The sequence below is a fragment of the Zonotrichia leucophrys genome, chromosome Z (assembly GCF_028769735.1).
Source record: "Zonotrichia leucophrys gambelii isolate GWCS_2022_RI chromosome Z, RI_Zleu_2.0, whole genome shotgun sequence".
NCBI lineage: Eukaryota > Metazoa > Chordata > Aves > Passeriformes > Passerellidae > Zonotrichia > Zonotrichia leucophrys.
Genome location: NC_088200.1, coordinates 9,974,532 through 9,996,168, shown reverse-complemented (window position 1 = coordinate 9,996,168; position 21,637 = coordinate 9,974,532). Strand labels below are relative to the sequence as shown.

The 21,637-nt window shown below is 42.4% G+C and overlaps 1 protein-coding gene across 8 annotated transcripts in view; it reads left to right on the top strand.

Moving 5' to 3' along the window:
- PDZD2 (PDZ domain containing 2) overlaps positions 1-21,637 on the top strand; it is a 201,078-nt gene that overhangs the window by 160,534 nt on the left and 18,907 nt on the right. For 7 of the 8 annotated variants that reach the window (XM_064735299.1, XM_064735302.1, XM_064735294.1 and 4 more), the window contains 13 exons: positions 1,467-1,578; positions 3,507-3,655; positions 4,308-4,427; positions 6,936-7,050; positions 8,783-8,856; positions 9,024-9,243; positions 10,279-10,396; positions 12,824-12,956; positions 15,787-15,868; positions 16,808-16,911; positions 17,673-17,841; positions 18,970-19,760; positions 20,924-21,068. In XM_064735299.1, coding sequence (XP_064591369.1) covers positions 1,467-1,578; positions 3,507-3,655; positions 4,308-4,427; positions 6,936-7,050; positions 8,783-8,856; positions 9,024-9,243; positions 10,279-10,396; positions 12,824-12,956; positions 15,787-15,868; positions 16,808-16,911; positions 17,673-17,841; positions 18,970-19,760; positions 20,924-21,068 — 2,332 coding nt within the window. The remainder of the gene's footprint in view (positions 1-1,466; positions 1,579-3,506; positions 3,656-4,307; positions 4,428-6,935; positions 7,051-8,782; positions 8,857-9,023; positions 9,244-10,278; positions 10,397-12,823; positions 12,957-15,786; positions 15,869-16,807; positions 16,912-17,672; positions 17,842-18,969; positions 19,761-20,923; positions 21,069-21,637) is intronic. The other variant, XM_064735301.1, reaches the window with a different exon arrangement.

Genomic DNA, 21,637 nt, shown 5'->3' with positions numbered 1-21,637 from the left:
TTGATTTGTACACCTGTAAAACCAGGTGTCTGTGCAAATAATTTCTACCCTTCTACAGGGGAGGCACCCTCACTTCTTAAAGAGTGTTCCCACTTGTATGGCAAATTGCAATGTATCTTTGTGAGATCCATGAGGTCCTGTCTCATTTCCTTCTGCTGTTTTCTGGGTATCCCAGAAGTCTCTTGGAAGGAGAACTTGGGATACTTTGACTGAGGTCTAATTGCTGATGGTTTGGGTTTCTTAGGTGGGGTTTTGAATCTGATGTCTTACATGTCTTCTGGAATCAGGCCCTTTTCAGGGTGACCAAATCACAAGTGGTAGTTTTCTTTCAGACTGATGAATTAATTGGATGGCTCTAAATTTACATGGAGCTGTGAGCTGCAAAGCATTTGGTGCTGGAAGTGGACTCTAAAGTAGTTGCTGCAGTTCTTTGAATGATCAACAACTACTAGCTAGGATGTACAAACCCTGTGTAAATTAAGTGTAGCTGTTCGTGTTAAAGGGGAAGGAATAAAAAGCAGTTCCCATTCCAGCTTCCTGTTTCTGCCAGTTTTATGTTTTCCTGAAGTTTCTACTGTTCAAACTAAAATCACGAAGTCTAGACTTTGCACAAAAGATAAACTTTGGCTTTGTTGGCTTGGGTAGAAGAGGGACTGGGGGATGGGAGGCAGGTTGTGGGAAAGACTGACATTTTTAAGATTGAATAGCAGAAGCAGAAATTATTTTTACAGGAAAGCGTTTGGCTACTTGGGTGGGGTTTTTTTAAAACTGACTTCCAGCAGTTCACCAGCACCTTCCAAAATGCAGGGGCTGGGCAGAGCCTGCTCGTGGGCAGCTCTGGTTTTCCCTGAGCACGGGAGAGCAGGAGGCAGAGGATATGTGGCCGTGCTGCTTACCTTGTTACTTGGCGTCCGGGCAAACACCGTCGGTAAAGAGACTCCTCCTGTCCTGGTGCCTTTTCTCAGGGTTGTGGGGTTGTGATTCCACCTGTAAACTTTAATTGCTCATTTCCAGGCTTTTAAAGTGCTTAGCTGTAATAACTTTCTGTTAAATAAGCTTTTCATCCTCAAGCTTTGCATTGGTGCTCAGCAGACACTAACAGTAAAATAATGCTTTTTAAAAGTAATTTTCTCTGTAAAGATGTGATGTCTCTGGAAGCCTGCAGAGCAGGACAAATGGAAATAAAAGCTAGAATTTTGTTCAAATACATGAAGAAGCAACTAAGTGAGGTGCCACAGAGTGCTGGATGCATTCTGGAGGTATTAGTGTGGTGTCTTGCAGAGGATGCATGACCATAAAGTCTGAAGGCATTACAAAAAGTTACTTACAGAAAATACTTAATACAATGACATGTTTTAGAAGCAAAGATGACATGCAATGGAATTTTCTGTCCCATAAGGACAATGAAAAAAATGTCATCAACATCTGTGGTTTACAAGAACTTTTTTTTTTTAAATTTCTTTTAGGTGATGGAAACTGAGAAGTCTCAAGATCCAGCTTGTGCAGAAGTGTCCAAAGGAAACAACCAGAGTTCAACTCTGGCAAGTGGCATACTGAAATACAGAAGTCGATCTCAAGGTAAAGCTGTACTGATAGAAGATAGCAATTGTAGATTTTTTTTATTGTAGTGTATTTATTTTAACTCTCTAAAAGTGAGATAGGATTTCTTTGAAATCATATTAGTTTATTTTGGAAGAAAAATCCCATCTGTAGGATAGTTGCATTCTGCCTCCTGAGCTGAGCTATTGTAGGAACAGAAATATTATGCAAATTTTAGAAGTGTCTTGTTTGTTTGTGCATTTCTTTCCCTTTTTTATTATTTTTACTGTTAGCATTGTCTGTATATTTCAGTATGCTCTGATCAAAATGCCAATTACAGTGACCAATCCCCAGATTTTCTGTTGCTTTGTCCCCAAGTCTTAACAGTAACCTGTGTGCAGAGCTTGGTCATGTTCTTAACCCTAATGTTTTCTGAAGCTCCCTTCCTCCTGTGTTCACCCTAATTTCCATTTACTGAGGTATTTTTAGGATACCTCAGGGGGGTCCTCTGCCTGTGGTTCCTGAGGCTGTGAGTTGGTGGTTGCTGGGGATCCAGACCCTGTTGCAGTGAGTGCTGATGCCCTTGGGCTGTGGGTGAGCCTGGAGCATCCGCCAGCCAGAACTGCAGCATGAGAAAGGAAGATGTATTTGGAGATGGGCAGAAAATACAGAATCACAACTGTTCTCCTGAAGAGAGGGAGAGCTGATGGGAAAGGGTTAGTTGTAGGTGCCAGGGAAAGAAAGAATGCCAGGATGCTGGTCCTGCCAAGATTGCTATCCTGTCTGTGTGCAGCAGCAGCAGCCTGTGTGCCAGGGGAAGGGGAGTTGAAAGGCAGAGATTCCAATTTCAGATCCCAAAGCAGGGAGCAGGTTTAAATTGCACTCTGGTTAGTGGGTACAAATTCTGCCTATGGATGCATCAGCAGAATTGCTTTCATGCTGAGTGAAAAAAAGCAGCTGCCCCAGCTCTGTGTTTCATCCCTCCCTGGCACTGTCAGCGATGCTCACACAGCCTCCAGGCAGGAAGGAGGTGGCAGAAAATGTGTTTGGGGCTCTCCTGGGCAAATTTTCAGTGCATCTACCTCAGACCATGACTCCCTGTTCCTGGGGTACAGACAGTGAGGATGAAAGGAAATCAGAGCTGTTGCTCTCTGTAGCAGCTACAACATAAGGCTGGTTTAAAGTAACCTGAAATCCTCGTCATGAAATCCAGCTTGTGCAAATTCGGCTTGTGTCTTGGGTTTTCATCTGTACAATAGGGGTTAATGTCCCTTCCCTGTGTGGTGTGGAAATGACAAGGATAAATGTGCGGGAACTGCTGTGACTGGGGATTCTGCAGGGACCTTGGAGAAAATGAGAATTGGAGGAGCCCTGTTGCGAGGAGTAGGGTACTCTGTGGCTAATTACAGGATGTCCTTCAAGACAAATAATTCTGTTTCTTACATGAACTCTGCACTCCTCTCTTTAAGACAAATCTACAGAAGAAACCTAGAATTGTTGCCAGAAGGAAAGAAAATAGCATTTTTTGGCACATTTTTACTTTTTCCATTCCAGAAAAAAATTCCCTCAAAGTGACATGACACCTCCAGAAATGAATACTGCTGTAGTGTCAGGTCTTTTAATTTTAAATACATGAAGCCTGAGAGCTTAGTGCACTGGCAAGTGCCATTGGGTGTGAACAGATGAATTTCTTTCCTGTCCCTGAGCTACCAACTCAATTATCTTCTGCTTTTCCTTAATACCATGAGTTCAGTATCAATGAAAGATTGCAGAAAACCTATGACAGCAGGAAAAGTTCTTGGTTGAGTGTGATCAAAACTGGTTTCCAACTGCCTTGCTGGGAACTGCATAGTATTGTTTTAAGGCACTTTAATTTGGGATTTGCAGGAGGTGGTCATTGCCTGCTGCTGAGAGAGGCTAAAGCAGCTCTCAGATGTTGAAGGATGTGTTTCTGTGGTTTTTCTTAGGTGCCGGATCCCGCTTGGAGTCTGTGGGAGAAGACGATGAGCTGATGGTGGAAAATGGTGAATCAAATTACGAAATAGCAGTGAAATATTCCCGGGGTGGAAGAAAGCACTCTCTGCCCCAGCAGCTGGAGTCAGCAGGAGCCAGACAGGTGAGCAGGAAGGCAGAGCTGGCTGTGAGCACCTCATGGTGCTCAGTCCTGTGGCATCTGCCTGAAGCTCATAGAAATGGGCAAGGGTCATGAAACAGGATCACACAGGTACATCATGGGACTGAAACCAGGCCTGGACACCAAACTGGGATGTGTTGGCCACCTGTGAAGAGCTTCTTTGAGTCTTGTGAAGGAGAGTACTGCTTGCTTGTGGCCACAAGGTCCTAAGGCTGTTTGTCTTAAGAGTTGCAGTTCTAGATATCTGAGGACTTAAAAAAAATTTTAAAAATCCCTAATGCTCTTTATTTTAATTATTTTATAATGTAGGCCTTTTCCTTCTCCTTTCCTTTCTCCTTTTCTTTTTTTTAGCAAATAAGGACTTGATTATATCATGAGGTTATCTTTAATCCTTTTAATTTAAATTGTGACTGATACATTTCAAAATGATTCTACTGTGTGAAATGTGGGAAAATTACTGTGGCAAGATTCACTTTGATTGTAGTAAGCTGGGGTTTCATCCCTTGAACATTTCTCTGAATATATCTCTAAGATACTGCATCCCTCTTCCCTGACACGTGCAATTTTCCCAGTATGACATCTGCAGTATCTTTGCCAAGCAATCAGAGCAATTATCCTTGTTTGTTGATGTTAGGACTACCATATCGTGAAGAAATCTACCCGTTCCTTCAGTGCTGCCCAGGTGGAATCTCCATGGAGACTGACCCAGCCGTCCATCATTTCCAACATCGTCCTGATGAAAGGGCAAGGCAAGGTGAGGATTTCTGCATGTTTCTCACATGTAGTGAGAGCTGGCATTTGAGAGGTATCTCCTGTGCTTCCAGCTGCTCTCAAGGTAGCTGGTAATTGTGCTAATGATAAACAAATCCCATTTCCAAACATAAATGCCAAAGTAACACCTGCAAAATACAGGGGATGTGATGTTCGTGTTGTCCACTTGACACAGGGTGGCTTTCATTCTGGTTTGGTGCATCTCGCCATTACTGAGATATCAAATATTTATAATGGATCTCTAAATATGTATGTTTATGCAAAGTCAGTGCAGCTACAGAGCAGTACCTGTTCACATGTATATTTATGGACAAGCTTATTTTCCCTCTGTGGAATCTGCATGTATTTTTAAAAAAAATAAATTACTGCAAATTAAGCATTAAACCTGAAGACAGGTTACTGGCTGACTGCTTCTCAGAGAGCACTGAATTCCATGGGTCAAAGAGTCATCCTCTCTCCCTCAATAATGTGTTTACACACTTGCTAGATACCAGCTGGCTGAATGCTAAGAAAAAATAGATAAGCATTAACCCAGGTATACATTGTTTTCCCTAATCAAATCCACGCTAGTATTGGAGCTGTCATTAAAATATGCTAAAAATATGCATGTCCTTTTGTGAAATAGTCTTCAAAGTCATCAGATGGATTTGTTTTGGACTAAGAAGATTTGTTTTGACTTTCAAGCTCAAATGCAAAACCAATTCCTTGTTGTGCTTTATGCTAGAAAAGGAGTTAGAAATAGTTACTTCTATGGGTAGACTGACACACAGTTACTTTAACTTCTCTTGGTTTAGGAGCTGTGGGTCTTTTATGATGAGCAAATATTTCTTCATTTCTCTTATTTTTTTACTCTGTTTTTCTCATTAAATTGGATTATTTCCCCCCCTGGGATAAGCCACCCTCTCCTGCCTTTTTGCATTTAGCTCCAAGGTTTTAGGAAGCAGCTGGGAGAATGCAGACCCTAGAGATCATGAACCACCTAAAGCAGCTGCCATTCTGTGTGCCTTCCATCTGCCTCATGATCTCCTCTGTTAGGGATGGCACCTTGTACAGTTTGTGCAATAGTGCTCAGTTTATTATCCCTGTGCAGACCTGGGACTTGAAATATTTCTCTGCAGAGTTGCAGTGTTGGTGGCGGGGAGCCAAGGCTTTGCCTTTAGGTTTGCATCCAGATCTGCAAGGGGTGGTTTCCTCCTGTGGAGTGGCAGGCTTGTCTGGGAACATGGGCTAGTGTAGGAACTGCTGTACTTTGCAGATATATTTCTCCCACCCCTCCCATGGAGCTGTGGGGAGACCTCCTGTGTCCAGGCATGGGACTGCCAGGAGCCTCCTGCCTTCTGCAGGTTGATTTGCAGTTGATAATTGCACAGGGTTGAACACTTACCGGAGTTATTTTGTTCTGCACAAGGGAGCTAAGTTGCTGCCTGTCCAGAAATCAGTAATGTCGTACCAAGTTACTGGACTTGGTAAGTTACTAGACTTGTGGTGGCCTGCTCTTTGTTCATGTAGTAAAACAAAAGATCTGATTGTGTTGGATTGTGAACTCGGTGCTTGCCCTGGCAGCATCCCTCAGCTGGAGAGTGCTGCCCAAGGCAATAATAATGTCCATGGCTTCAGATCACTAAAGCACAACAGTTCCCCACAACCTTTGTCCACCTGGTCGGTGACTTTTCCCTTTATTCTGTAAAATGCATGAACAGCAGTGACAAGAGGGGAAATATGGAAAAGGGTTGTGGACCAAGGAAGCAATTTGTGTAGGAAATAACTCAGCAGAAGGGGGAGAGGTTCATTCAGCTGTGTTCATCAGTTCTCAGGTCAGCTTTGCAAGATGGTCCCATAGCCTGCTGGGGTATTGCAGGGGTAACAGCTAATGGATGGAGCCCTGGGGAGTCTATTGATCTAGATTTATTTAAGTACAATGTGATATATGTCTCCAGAATAATTAAAAATGTACATGTGAATGGTAGCCCCCACATGCCATTCTCCTTTCAGCTACATTCCTTACATTGCAGCACTGACCTTATGTCATGTTCTGAAGCTTTTCTTCTTCCTGAGGAAATGTAGGTTCTGTGACATAAGAGAAACCTGTAGTTAATCCTGGATGTAAATCTTGGGGATAGGAATTGACTGTCTGTTAATTAAGAATGAATGTGTTACTGTTTTTAAAATGGTAAATCTATTGACCCCATGTTTTGACAAAACACAAAATATTCTCGGAGTTTTTGCTATATCAGCTTAGGGTGCCTGCTGCTATATTTTGGGCTGATGAGTGTGTTGATAATGGAGTGAAAGTAAATGAGAAATGGGATGAGAGAGTAAGTTGGTCAAACAATTCATCAGAAGATTTTAGGTTTTCATCTTTCCCTTGTCTTGTACATTACTGGCAGACTTTCTCACACAGATGATAACAGAGTAAGGAGCCAGCTGTGTGTCTTCTCCTCTCTTTTCTGTAGGAAAAGAGAAAATCACTTCAAATCTCTTCTTTCTGTAGGGTCTTGGATTCAGCATTGTGGGAGGTCAGGATTCTGCTCGTGGACGCATGGGGATTTTTGTGAAGACTATATTCCCAAATGGAGCAGCGGCTGCTGATGGAAGGCTTAAAGAAGGTATGGTAGAGAGAATCCAACCTCACATAAACGACCACAGTGGGATATTATTTCAATCCAGGAGGAAAATTCAAGTACAGATATGTTTAGTCACCTGGCCAGCAGCAAGAGGCTATGGAAAATGTAAAATGCCCTGTTTGTTCATTCTGTGGAAGATCATTCATGGCAATTAACCTGACGGTATTTCATACTGAGAAGGGGGAACTACAGAATAGTGGTGGCTGCTTTGTTTTCCCCTTTCTCTTTCATGAACTTTATTTGCCCAAACAGCAAGCTGCAATTCTCCAGTTGGAGAGGTTCAGTGACAGCAGGAAAATATAGATAGCCAATAGCACCTGTCTTAAAGATGCTGGACTGAGAAGGTACTATATAAAGGGACATGGAGTCTGGAGAGGCTCTTTTGATTGAGCCCTTGTACTCTCTTAAGCCTCCTGGTATGATTTTGACAGGACAAGAATCATAACCAAAGGAAAAAAAAAAAAAAAAGACGGGGTTGGCAGTAAGATCACTCTAGTTAGAGAAGGAGATATAGCCAGATTTTATTACTGCTTTTCCAATCTTAGTATCTGAGCTGAATGCATAGCCTGCTCTGTGTGTGCTGCACCATGGTCTTGAGTGCTGTGACACAGCATTCTGACAGACAGACCCTTTAGTGTTGAAAGTACAAAGTGACCATGAGTTCAGAGTGGTGGTTTACAACTCTTCTACAGGGGTTGTGCTAATTTGCTTCTGTGGAAAGCTGCTCCTGTGTTACTTCTCTCAAGCTGCTCCTGTGTTACTTCTCTCCTCATATCATCATTCCCCTCTTTCTGTCTTATCACACTTGTTGTATTTGAGGCTGCTTTTGGTGCCAACTCTCACACTTGCTGCCAGAGGGAAGCTCGCATCCCTGCATCATAGGTTGTGCACTTGCCGTGGGAAGCCAATAAGTAGCAGCTGTCCCGTAAACCCAGGAATCATTTGCAGGCTATTCATAGCTTGAAAATTCTTCATTTTTTTTTTCTTGACTGAAGCTAGGAAAGCAGAGGAGGGGTAGACTTAGCTGACAGTATTGCCCCATGTAATTTTGCACAGATGCAAGTAAAATTGCAGGAAGTGGATCTGGATCATGCTGACTCTCTTTTTAATAAAATGAAGGTAGATAGCTCAGCTGGATGTAAGTAGTAAGACCTAGAGCCTGGAAGCTGGTAGAAATCTGACAGGACATGTTCCTTGAGGTGAAAAAGACATTTGTTGTCACAGCATGTGGGCTACTACATGCTTCTCTGTCCGCAGGCATTTAGTAAGGGAAGGCATTTGCTTTCTGCACGTGGATGCAAGGTTCATTTTCTTGGACAGGCTTTGAAGTGATGTGCTGTAGTGTTTCACTTAGTTCCTCATTTCTCCTGTTAAAGCTTACAAAAGAAAGGCAGTTTTATAGTACCTTTGGACTTAATGTCATAATAATTTTCAGACTTCAGTTAAAATCCACAGCATTTGCAGCTTGTTTGTGGGAATGGGAATGCCAAGTTCAGAATCTCTGCTGGAGAACAGTTTTTATTTTGGTAATCCATCACTAGTAACTTGTAGAGACATTAGTACAAGTGGAAATAAATTGAGAACAATAAAAGGCTTTTTACTGGATAGTTAACTGAAATCCTTATAGTAGTAGATCACCTCATGTTCAGGAAGGTTGTTTTAAATCTTTTCAGTCTTTACATTGCTGACCTCATTTTTTGTATCTATTTACCAGGGGATGAAATCCTGGAAGTTAATGGAGAGTCTCTGCAAGGACTGACCCATCAGGAGGCCATTCAGAGGTTTAAGGTAACACGGATATAGCACTGAAGAGCTTCACGCTCCTCTTCACTCATTGCCACCTCCTGCCCTCAGCTTGACACTCCTGCACTGCCACGAGTTACCATGTGCAGGTTTGGTGACAAGTGTACAAACACTGGTCCCCTCACGGTGGTGGTTCTGTGCTGTCTCTGCAGCAACTCAAGAAGGGCGTGGTGACGCTGACGGTGCGCACGCGGCTGCGCAGCCCCAGCCTCACGCCCTGCGTCACCCCCACCCTGCTGAGCCGCTCCAGCTCCCCCAGCGCCAGCGGCACCACGCCCGTCCCTGGCCTCGAGGAGCCCGAGGGCTCCTCCTCCAGCCGCAAAGGACCCGGTCCCAAGGACAGGATCGTCATGGATGTGACACTCAATAAAGGTGAGCGTCCATCGAAACGGGCCGGGAGAACAAATCTCTGCTTCTTCGGGGAGTTTTTGGGAATAGGTTAGAGATTCCCATGCCTGGTATACCCAAGTATGCCCATTTGAAATGGAACCACAGGATGAGGGGGAAAAGTACTCTCTAATGCAAAAACTTCTGAAGAGTTCCCCTTCCTGCATTTTGCTTTCCCAGAATCAGAAGCCTCTTATGGGTAGCAGTGAGTGTCCATGCTGCTGAAAGAAGAGGCGTGTGAGATAGCAAGCAAAGTGTAAATCGGCTTCCTGGCAGCCCAAGAGGCTGTGCCTTTCTCTTAAAGAGCGTCTCGAGGGAAGGCAAAGCTGAACAGTGTTGAAAAGCTCCCCGATAATCTGTTTGAACTCCTCCATGAGGGTTGCTCTCATTAATAATTGCTCATTATAAACTTAAAGCATATGTTATATGTGGTAGACAAAGATGCCTATTTTTAAGACTTACAGTGATATTAAAGGTTGGATTCAAAATTTTGAGAGAGAATGTAAGATGTCCAGTGATCCCTAAAACAGGGATGTTGTTACCTGAAGGAAAGCAGAGGTGAAAGTGGACAGAGGTGACCACTGAACCAGAGATAATGCCTCACCTTCCTTTGTGCTTCTCTGCTGAGGAATGCCATACAGATATTTAACAAAAGAGAGTAATACAAAATTGGTAGCATCTTCTGTGCTCATGTTTTCTGCAGTAGTTTTAGATGACATCTTGATTGGATTGCTGCCTCTCCTCCTTTGTGCCTTGGACCAGATCAGACCTTTCCAAGAGGTTCCCACGGTGCACAGAGTATTTTCTGAGATACATCTATCTCAGAAAACAGCCAGGATCAGCTATTTTCAGTCCTGATTTCCACTTGTTGGTCTTAGCTTCCTGACTGACTGCACCTAAGGCCAGCCCTAAAACAATGACACGAGTCCTGAACTCAGATGGTATGTGGGAACACAAACACTTGTGTGTCCTTTGCGATTACAGTCTGCCACGTTTCTTTGTGCTTCTTGTTTTTCACAGAGCCAGGGGTCGGGCTCGGCATTGGTGCCTGTTGTCTCACACTTGAAAACAGTTCACCCGGGATTTACATTCACAGCCTGGCCCCAGGATCAGTGGCTAAAATGGATGGCAGATTAAGGTTGGTTAAAGCAGAAACATGCTAGAGTGGTTTTACAATAAAATCGATTGAGATTTTGTTTTTACCTATTGGTTCATGTAGCAGGGAGGAAATTTATACTTAAGAGTTCATCAAAAAGAAAACATTTATGTTAAGACATTCCAAAGTAGTATTAAATGCCCAGGAAACATTATTCTTTGTTCTGGAAACAGCATAATCATTAAGGTCTGGGTTGTTTGGTTGCATTTTTTTTTTAAATTCTCTATACAGAAAGCTGAGCCTAATAGCACCCTTTGAAAAAGGGGAGCAGCAAGAAGTGCAGGCCTCATGCTTTTTTGTGAGAGCTGCAGCCAGAGACCCCAGACTGGGAGGAAATTTGCAGAGCACTGCTAAAAGCTCAGTCACCTGAAACTCTCCTCAAAAGAGCTGGGATAAATGTTCCTGCTGCTGCCTGTGCCCGTGGCTCAGGCTCTTACTCTCAGTCTGATAGGATTGCTGCAGGCTGACCATCAGCACTCTGTCATGGAGAAGGGATGTGTCTAGGAAGCAATCATTCCCAGGATTCCCTTGTGCCTACACTGGATTAAGTGACAGAAACTTGCTTTTCCTCTTGTGGAGGCTTCATTTTTGAAAACCATTGGAGAAAGCCTTGCCACTTTCTGCATTCCTCCATAAATGCTGGTGGGTGCTGGGAGCGTGGCTCCAGAGGGGGGACTGTGTTGAAGAGGTGCTGGGACTGTGTGATCCTCTTTGAGTGTGTGATGTGAGCACTGGTGCAGAGAGGCTGAGCAAATGCCTTGCAAGAGAGTGCCTTCTGTTTCCTGGCTCACCAGGAAAACTGCAATAGAAATTTGATTTCTTGGAATAAGGGAAGATAATTTTATGGTGGCATTGCTGCCAAAACCCTTGAAAGTTCCTATATAGTATAGAAATGTCTACAGGAGACAGCATTTAATGGTAACTTGCTTTCTTGAAGGCCCCTTTGGAAAACATTGCAGTGCTGGTTATGTCTGTATGTAACAGCTGCATTGTTTATTAGGTTTATGTGATTGATTATATCCAGGCATGCTTCCCAGATTTTTAGCTTGCTTCTTTGAGACGTTGCTTCTGTTGTCCCATCAGCAATTTATGGCTTCATAGGCCAAGACTTACAGGGTGGTTTTGATTTTTGGAAAACACTGTTAATCAAATGTTGGCTTTGCAATGCCAGGGGAGGTTTGAATCCAGCTCTTCTGTATCTGAGCTCCCTCTCTCAGTCATGTGCTGTGTAAGTTACTGCATTTGTGCAAGTCTAAAGGAATAGGCAGAGCAGTGAAATGATTGCACGACTGATAAGTCACTCTTTACTTTCCTCAGCCTGTACCAGAAGTGCAGGTTACTGAATTGCAATTGTTATTTTGCGTTTGGTGTGTGTACTCATAGTGTCACACACCACAGTGTCATTGTCACAGGTAGCCCAACACAAGCTGGCAGTAGTAGATTCCTTGAGAGGGTCTGTTCAAAGTAAATGTTTCAGGAATTATGGAGAATGCTTTAATGATATCCCTAGTTGATGATATTTTCTTTTGAATAGTTCCAGATATCTGAGCACCATAAGCAAGAGTTACAAAACTGAGAAAACAGAGCTAAGCAATCATAGAATCATAAAATGGTTTGGGTTGGAAGAGATGTTAAAGATCGTCTTGTTTCAAATCCCCTGCCATGGGCAGGGATCTTCCACTAGGTCATCTTACTCAAAGCTCCATCCATCCTGATCTCAAACACTTCCAGAGCTTCTCTGGGCAACCTGTTCCAGTGCCTCTCCACCCTGACAGTAAAGAATTTCTTCCTAACACCTGATCTAATCCTACCCTGTTTCAGTTTGAAGCTATACTCCCTTGTCATATCACTACATACCCTTTTAAATCACACAGTATGTTTTTATTTCAGCAGAGTTTTGTTTTGTTTTTTCTTTTTCCTTTTTAATGGGTTCTCTATGATAATTTTTAACATATACAGGCTTACCAGGCTCAATCTTTTCCTGGAGTAATTTCATAAACTCATATCTAAATAATGAATTTCTTATCAGTGTTTCTGCTAAGTAATTCAGTATGGCATGAAGGAACAGCCCATCTTAATCCCATCTTTCCTCTTCTGTGTTCAGTAAATATCTGAATGCAGAACTGGAACTGAAGCTTGCTTTCACCCTGATCCAAATGCAGACAGTTTTCTTGGTTGATTCAAGAGAGATTTTTTGCACTGACAGTAAGTGCAGAAGGGATCTCTGAGCCTCCATTGTGAACTCAAGAGGACTTAAACCATTCACGTCACTGGTAGCAGCACCTTCTTTGAAAGTCAAGTCTTTTCCAGAACACTTATGTCTTTGAAAAATCTTGGCCATCAGTTGAAAGCACAGGTTTTTTTGCGTGGAAGGTGGCTGTGATTAGGTGACTCTGTGTCTCTGTGCAGCCGGGGTGACCAGATTCTGGAGGCGGATTCTGTGAGCCTGCGTCACGCAGCGCTAAGCGAAGCCTACGCAATCCTCAGTGAGTGTGGACCAGGACCAGTCAGCCTAATCATTAGTCGTCATCCTAACCCAAAGGTGAGGAGAAAATGAGTAAGTGTATCTGGATTGTTTTCATCTGGCACTGTAATTTGAGTCTTGCTGTTGGAAAAGCGGAAAATGAAGAAAATGGCTTTTTCTTGCTATGGCATGTATTGTGCAAGATGTCAGGATTGTAATGATGCTTCCCAGTTTTGTAAGTCATAGCAATGTTGGACTGTTCCTGGTGCTTTTCACTTAGTCACCCACTGATCAATTGCATTTTCCTGGAACTGCTTGAATGAAGTGTTCCCATCTTTCTTGGTACTTGGATGAAGTAGCAACACAAATACAGCACAAGACCTCTTCCTCCTAAAACTTATTTTCTAGTTACTTTGTCTTTGAGTAGAATATAATTTAGGGCCAGGAATATATGTATCAACAGCTTGAATTGATCAACTGTAATAAAGTAAAATCTATCCAAAGATCAAAGTTTTCCTTCAGGAATTAAAACATGAGAATTTGGAGCATACTGCTACTGAATCCGTGCAAGGTCATTTTGGAAATAAGGCTGTATTTATAAAGTAAGTGTTCTCAAGCATTTTTTAAAAATTGATGATAGAAGATGAAAGCCTATTAGGCAAGCTATAGGGAATAACAGCTTCTTTTATTTCAGTATTTCAAAGAATTTCATGAGTGTACGAAACCTTCCTGTTTAAACAGGAATGAAGCTGTAAAAATATTTGCATTAGTGGGTGCAGAAAGCTCTGACTTTTGAACTCATAACTACAAATGGCCTTAAGAAAGCCATATCTAGGAGAACTCAGGTTTCTTATTTTGTAATTAATAGTGTATTTTCTGCTAAATCAAATATACAGTAAACAAACGGGCCTGCTTTCCAGAGTTTATTGTCTTTGTTGGAAGGCCTTGTGCTGCTAGAAAGAAAGAGGCTGTGGTCTCTTAAAGGTGAGCATGGCGAGGTTAAGAATTGGGCTTATAGCCTAAGATAACAGTATTTCTGGTGAGTCTGTGTACTGTGCTGAACCAAAACAGTGGTTCAATGTGATTGCATTATTAAGGCTTACAGACTTTTTGGATTGTCTGTAACAAGCATTAAATAAAAATGCCATGCTTTAGAGCCTGCCCTTTCTCATCTGTCCCTCTTCTTGCTGTGGTGGGGTTTTGAAAGCTGATGAGTGACCTAACCTGGTGTCTGCTGAAAGGATGAACTGAGTTAAGCTAATTGCTTGGTATTACTCAGTAACAGAGGGAAACTATTAAGTGGCTCCTATTACCGTTTTCCATAAGTGATATTTAAGATGACAACAAATCCTTTGCCAAGAAATGTATGAAAAGCTAAAAGTTGAGCTGGAGAGACCCTAAAGCATTTTTCCAGTACTGAATCCATAATCCTGGCAATATTGAATCCATAAGCTCTCATGGTTGGATCTCTGGAGGAGCATCCCTATAGGAACCCATATTTATTGTTGTTATTGTCACCCATTTTCTGAAAGCACTGGGGGATTGATAAATAAGTGTGGGTATTTTATTTTATTTTTTTCATTTGCTTATAATAGTACACCAGCGTGCAGACTGGAGTTAGGAATTAAGTTGTCCCTTTCCATTTTGAACTGCCTGAGCAGAAAGGATGCTAAACATCAAAGCTGGCAGAGTTTGCAGAAGCATGGATTTCTGGTTAACTTAAAAAATGCACTGCATTGTGCCTGGGACCTGTTTTAGTTCTTGGGATATGTTTTACTAAAAAGTTTGTGTTAATGCCATGGAGCATAGTCTAAGGATCTGGTCCATGTTCTGCAGGAACTCCCTGTGCCCCAGAAGCTCAGAGATTTTTGGTTTGCTGTAAGGTCATGACACAGGCTGGAAACAGAGATGTGTTTTTACAAAGGTTCATGTTGTTTCAAACGTTTTTATACTTAATTTCTTGTTTTATAACACAAAAGATCCACAGTACATTTTGCTGCTGTGTATGTTTGCTTTGGTGTTTTCATGTACTTCCAAAAGAAATACCACAAAATTTTCTTTCTGCTTGTTATTCTGACTGAATATGGCATTTATGCTTTGTTTAAACTGCTGAGTTTGCTTCAGAATCTCTCAAATCTTCATGGTTCAGGAAGACTCAAGTCTGTAGTCTCTATTTATGCTGAATTTTAATTCATGTAAATCAATGTGCATAGAAAGTATTTTTGACAGAATTAATTTGCTTTCTGTTCTTAAATATATATTCCTGCAGACTAGTTGTTCCTGTATAAAATCATATGTTTTCCAGTAATAAGAATTAAATGTATGGTAGTAATTATGGGCTAAATTAGCAAATATGGTAAACCAGTATTTATTCTTAAACCAGAGAAACATTAATTTCCAATTACTGATGTAAGTTTTCTTTTTAAAAGCAAGGAGAAAAGAAAATTAAAAAGACAGCTAATATTATGGGAAGTCTGGTATTCTTCCGGTGGGTTAAGTGTAGAATAGTTTAAGTTTCTGATTTGTGCTTGCACAAAGCAGTCTTTGTCTATTTTAAAGTCGCATTTTCTCAACAAATCAATACACAGCTTTTAATTGCGTTAAAACTGTGCTCTAATTGCTTCATTTGATTTCTTTAAGTCTGGGACTGTTTTATTTGTTTATATTTTGTGTCACTTGGATGCAGTCTTCTTGCAGATGGCAGGCTTCTGCTTCCTGGTTTTTGCAGGAAAGTGGCATTGAGAGAGTCTGAGTCAGGGGACAAGGGCTTAGGAGCACTCAACTAGGTCTTCTTTATTGCATCTTTAAAAATAGTGGCTTATTTGATGCATCATACACTTGAGATAAGTGGTAAGACTCTTGTAATTTCTTGTAGCCTGTTTAAGCTTTGTCTTCCACCCCACTTCAGGTTTCAGAGCAGGAGATGGATGAAGCAATTGCACGTACTACCCACCGAGAGAGCAAGGACTCCAGCTCCTCTCACGTCACAGGTAGCAACATGTTCTCTTCTCTAGTGCCTGTTCTCTCACAGATGCAGGAGCATTTAAGGGCATGCTCTGAAGTTCCCCAGCATTATTATTTTGAGAGCCCTCAAGACAGCAGAACAGTGTAGGGAGTATCATCACTCTGTCCACTGCAGAAATTTTAGCATCCAGTTCAGATGGTCAGCTCTGCAGCTTATGTAACTTGCTTTTGTTCACTGGGCTGCCATGACCTGAAAGTAGGGTTATCAAGAGGTGGTGGTTCTGAACTTTTTTCAAGATGAGAGGAAGCACAGTGTTCCAGTAGGGAAAGAGCAGGAGGGGTCTACTCCATCCGTGTATGCTTGACCTTAATGGCAAAAAAACCCCAAAAAGTATTTTGACCGTTTGAAAAAGTCCAGGTGTTCCATGCTGGACTATATGTTTTAACACCATTTTGATCTTTCAAGTCATGTCAAGATGTGTACTCTGGCATCTCTGTGATGTGTTTGAACTCCAGCATTTCCCAAAGTCTGGCAGATGAAAGCAAACTTTTGGCAATGGCAGAGTGACCAGTAAGGTGATGTTCAGACAGAAATGTTAGATTTGTTATGATCCCCTTTTTATGTGTGTCAGCTAAGATCTGCTTTCAAGTTGACCTTGTCAGTGGCTGCTGATTTGTCTTCTGAGGCTGCCCCTGGTCAGCAGCATGCTCCAACAGATGGGGAAGTCCATCTCCTGCTCCTCTCTTGTTCATAGCACTGCCCTGGGCCTGGCTAGTGTAACATTCCATCTGATCTGAGGGAGAGCTTGTGAAATGCTGAATAAATCTCACTTTAGGAAAGCAATTTAGATACTAAGTAAATGGGATTAAATGCAGCCACCAGCTCAGAAGACTAATGAGAAGCCTGTTTGATTATATGGACTACAACTTTAATTTTTGGCATCTAACTAATTTGTGTTTAACAGGAGCTGTGCAAAAAAGTCCATCTCCTAGTGTGAAGGCCAAACAAGGAGAGACCTCATCTCCCCTCAGCTGGACTATGAAACGCTTCTTGGAGCCAGCAAGCCGGGTAAAAGGATTAGATGCAATAAAAATAGAGCCTGCTTCAAATTCAACTTTTACTGAAGCTCTTACTTGGTCAAGGGATTCAAAACCAAACCTGCAGGCTCCTTCCCTGTCACATGAGCTCCATAAAAGGGTTTGTTTCTTGTGTCACACATTTAAATTGTGACAGCAGCAAGCTTCTCTTTTTCTCTGTGACTGTAGCCTTTGGGAGTGATGTGCAGAGCATGGCAGAGAAGGATATGGGGTCCCACCTTCTGCCACACCCAAGGTACCCCTGCTCTGTGGAACACAAAGTTAGCAGGAGGGATCTGAGCCTGTGGGCAGAAGGCTGAGACTAAGTCCCCTTATATAGCCATTGCAGGGAAGAATCTGTTTTTCCTGGTAAAGCCATGGAAGCCATTGACACTGTGTCTGGAGGTACAAAGCCTTCCCTCAGTGTAGAACAAACTTCTCTCAGCATAGAACAAAGGGAGCTGCAAAATTGAATCGTTTCATCCCTTGTTTCTGCATTGAACCACCCCTGTAAAGCAATGGGATTTGGAATCCTTTTTTATTTATTGTATTGGCTAAAAATGTGTTGGTGTGCAGTGTTTCAGACATCCAATTTCAACAGTTTGGCTCTCGGTATACTGACAAGTCATCTATTTTAAAAATAGGGTTTAAATTGTATTGACACAGCAATACAACTGGTCTGTGTGGGGCTCACATGCAGGCAGGGCCTTTATACATCGAGGACAGCAAGTCACCAGGGTCACTTCTCTTCAGCAGGGATCCGTCAGCTCCGAGGCAGAGCTTTCCCAGTACTTCTCCCACGATGGTTCGAGCCATCTCCCCTTCTCTGATGCTGTCCCTGGCTCGTGTGATGAGGAGCAGCTCCGTCAGAAGAACAGGAACAGCTGGCTGGACGATGGCTCTCTTCTCCCTGGCAGCCTGAGTAAGTGATGCAAGTGTGTCATTGGGCTGGTGGGGCAGAGTCACTGAGGGCTGGGTTCCTGTACAGGAGAGCTGTGGTGGTCCCTGTGCTGGGAAGAAATGCCAGGCAGTGTATTATAAGCCATTGTTGATTGCATGAAGTTCTGGAAAATTGAAGGAATTTACAACAATCCATAGAAATGCCTGTTTCCATGATATTTTGTTCAAGACACTGTTCTGATAGTGTGGAAATGACTTTGATTGGTTTGGATGAAACTAAATTTGATAGCATTGCAGAGTTTGGGGTTTTTTTCAAATCATCTTATTTATTACATTTGTGGAGACTGTTCATAGCTGTCTCAGAAACTTTGAGAGGGTCAATATATGTATAAAAACAAACAAATGTGCAATTTGACATCAGATATTTTGCTCCATGATAACTGACTGAAAGAAGCTTGTGTGTCCTTACTGATGTGCACCTCATCACAAATTCAAAGGAGTAATTTGTTCTCCCTTTTCTGTAATTTCAGTAAAGTAATTTCAAGAAATTTCTTTGTCTCATCTTATTTTCTGTGGAAATTATTTCATGTTTAAAAGTATTTTTGCATTTCTAACTAGCCACCAAAAAAAGCAAAACAAATTAACTTCCCACAAAGTGAGATGCAGTTCTTTCTAAGGAGAACGTGGGCAGGGTTCTTGGGTTTGTTACTTGCTAATTTGAAATTGATTGTTGTATTTCAGTCTTGGTTCAAGAAAGCAATTTTTACTCTCTGTGAGTTAATGCAGGAGTCCTGAGCTTAGATTCAGGGAAAATGTGATAAAAAATCTGTTGTTTAAACTAAAATACACATTTGAATTTGCATCCCTTTCTTCTTTGAGTCATAGTCATAATTTAGAAGTAAACTGAAAATAGAACTAGACATGCTAATGAACTGATTTTGGGAATTACCCATAAATTGTAGTGCTATCTGCTGTCCTCTTGATGTTTACTGTAGTTAGAGGGAGGACATGAAAAGCCTGCTTTTTGCTTTGTGAGGAAGAGTTAAGCTTTCTCTGTAAACAGACCCACATGTATTCTGCTGCAGTGAGATGCGCGGTGTTAAAGATCATCTGTAAGTACAATTAAAGTATAACTCTTTTTTTTCCCCAGCTGCTAGAGATGCAGGAGTGACAAAAGCAAATGGTTTGGCTTCTCCAGCTAGTGGGAGGTCATCTGGCCATCACAACAAGCATGTGGAGTCTGTCCGACCTGGCATCCTCAGCGACAGCCCCAAATCTGCCCGCAGCCCCTTTCACCGACAGAGGCGGGTTGTTTTCTATGATGGCGATGCCAGTGATGATGATGAAAGTTCCCACTTGCACAGAAGCCAGAGGGCCAAGAGCCAGGAGGATGCTGGCATTGTCATTACAACCTCGTCTGTAGAAATCGATGATGAGAGCCAGGACAGTGAGTCATCGAGATACAGTGGCATGGAGACATCTTCCTCTGTCTTCAGCAACTCTGTAGAGTCTGCAGACAGCACTCTGGAGCAAGTTGAATCTTCTTTTTTCCCAATCATAGCATTTGATTACTCAAGTGTGCCTGAAGTTCGTCTTGGCAGCCTGAGTTTGAGGGAGCTCCGGGAAGCACAGCTTGAATCCAAGAGATCGCCAAAACTTGAGCACAGAGCAGTCACCAGAGTGAAGAGCATGATGAGCACTGAGTGCCGAAACCTTCAGAGACACAGGACGGAGGAGCATGGCTCTTACAACAAGCCTGTTGCCAGGATGCTCCCTCACAGCAGGAAGTGTGAAGTCCCTGATGTGGGCGGGCAGGGCCAGGTTGAAGTCGTCACTCTGGTTCGCAATGAGCACGAGTCATTCGGCCTGGATCTGGAAATCCAAGCCATGCCCTTAAAGGTTGTCGTCACAGGGATGCGGCCAGGGGGGCCAGCAGAAATGGTAATTTGTCATTTGAGTGCCTTATAGTGATGTGCTTTCCCATTGTGGGGCTGATTGTTATTATTTTCATGGTTAATATTAAGCAAGTGGTCTGTTGAGAGTAAACACAACTGAGGTGTTTGTCCTTGCTGGGCAAAATGTCCCACCCCATGTTGTTCTGGAGCTGCTGCTAAATAATTTGTTTCTGATTCAGAGGTGCACCCAGGCTAATTTGAAACTAAGAGAGGCAGGACACAGATCCACTGAGATGGCCTCATCCCTTCCTGCAATTACAATTTTGAGGGAATGCAATTTTTGTATTTGTTTTCTAAGTATGGGCAAAGACAAAATAAGTAAATCCTGGTGGCAGAGGATGGTGGTAACAAATGTATATTATGCTTTACTATTTTATATGCGCATGTCCCCATTTTACAGGAATCTGGAACCATGAGGCTTTAGGTGATGGCCAGGTTTGCCAAGGGCTGGAGTAGAACCAGTAACACGTTGCTCTTCTGCATCTCATACATGCCCATACCAGTATGGATATGTGCTTCACGTTGTTTGTGAAATTGCTAGATGCAGAAGTCCAGAAAGAAGAATAATGCTCTGGTGTACAAACCTGGCTGTAGCATTTTTAATCTCATTAGTGGCCGCTAGTGTGAGAGGGGATATGGCATAGCAGTTTGAATAGGGCTGTGAGACCTGGGGATTTGGTTTTGTTCCTGCCTTTTTCTCGGATTTCTTTTGCAGTATTTAGAAACAAACATTTACCTTAAGAGCTCAGATCACGTCTGTTCACTAGTTTAAGAGAATTTCACCTGAGAAGTACTTCATGCATGGAATAAAAAAAATGACACACAGTGTTCCAGTCCTGAAGAAGCTAGGGCTGATCCATCCTATTTCATTTAACTAAGAGGGTTATGTCCTCCATCATGATACTCATCTCCCGGAAAAAATGGCAGAGCTTTTGACCTTCCTGTTTTAGATTGATCTTTAATTCTCCTCCTGGCAGAAACACAGTCTGTTCTTTATTTATGTGCTGGCAAACTGACAGCAGTGATACCTGTGCTCTGCAGTGACGTGAAACAGAGGATGTTGCTCATAAGCTATTAATTGCTTCCCTGCAATCTCTGCAGGGCTTCTGATGTGTATTTATAATTTCCTTGAATCTCTCTGTGCATCAGGGATCAATGGGCAAGATGGCTGTAGGAGATGAGATTACCACTATCAACAGCATCCCCGTCAGCAAGATGATGTATGAGGAAATCTGTTTGCTTATGCAGTGTCTTCCCACATCCGTAACCCTGGAGATCCAGAAGGCAGCATCAGGTGAGAAAGCAGTTTTGCTTTTGTACCATTTATTCTGGGTACAAGTGAACAAAACGTCCTTGGATCTGCTGGGCCTGACCTTCTGCTGTCCTGGCTTTCCACATGGATTCAGAGAAGAGGACGGGGGGACATTGTGTCTGCATTGGTGAGCCAAGCAAAGCACTTCATCACCAAGTCAAGCTTCAGAGTCCTCTCTGGCACCATGATAAGGGGAGAAAACCTACTCCTGTGTGAAGTATTCAAAGTTCCCATATAGAGTAGGTCCCTCCTGCCAGTGTTTGCAGAGGTCTGAGTCATTTGATGCAGTCCAGTAACTAAAATGACAGTGACTCTTGTCCTGATAAATCATGTTATTGCTGTGCCTATTCATTAAATATATAGGCCCCTTATAATCAAATCTGTCTCTCTTAAATCTGAAGTTCTAGTAATGTTTTTATGAATGGACAATAAGACACTAAAACACTCTTTTCTTTCTTTTCTTCTTTCCTTCCCTTTTATTATGTCAGAATTCTCCAAAGTGCAGGAAGATGAAACAGAAAACTAAAATCTTACAAAAACGTTTATTTTCA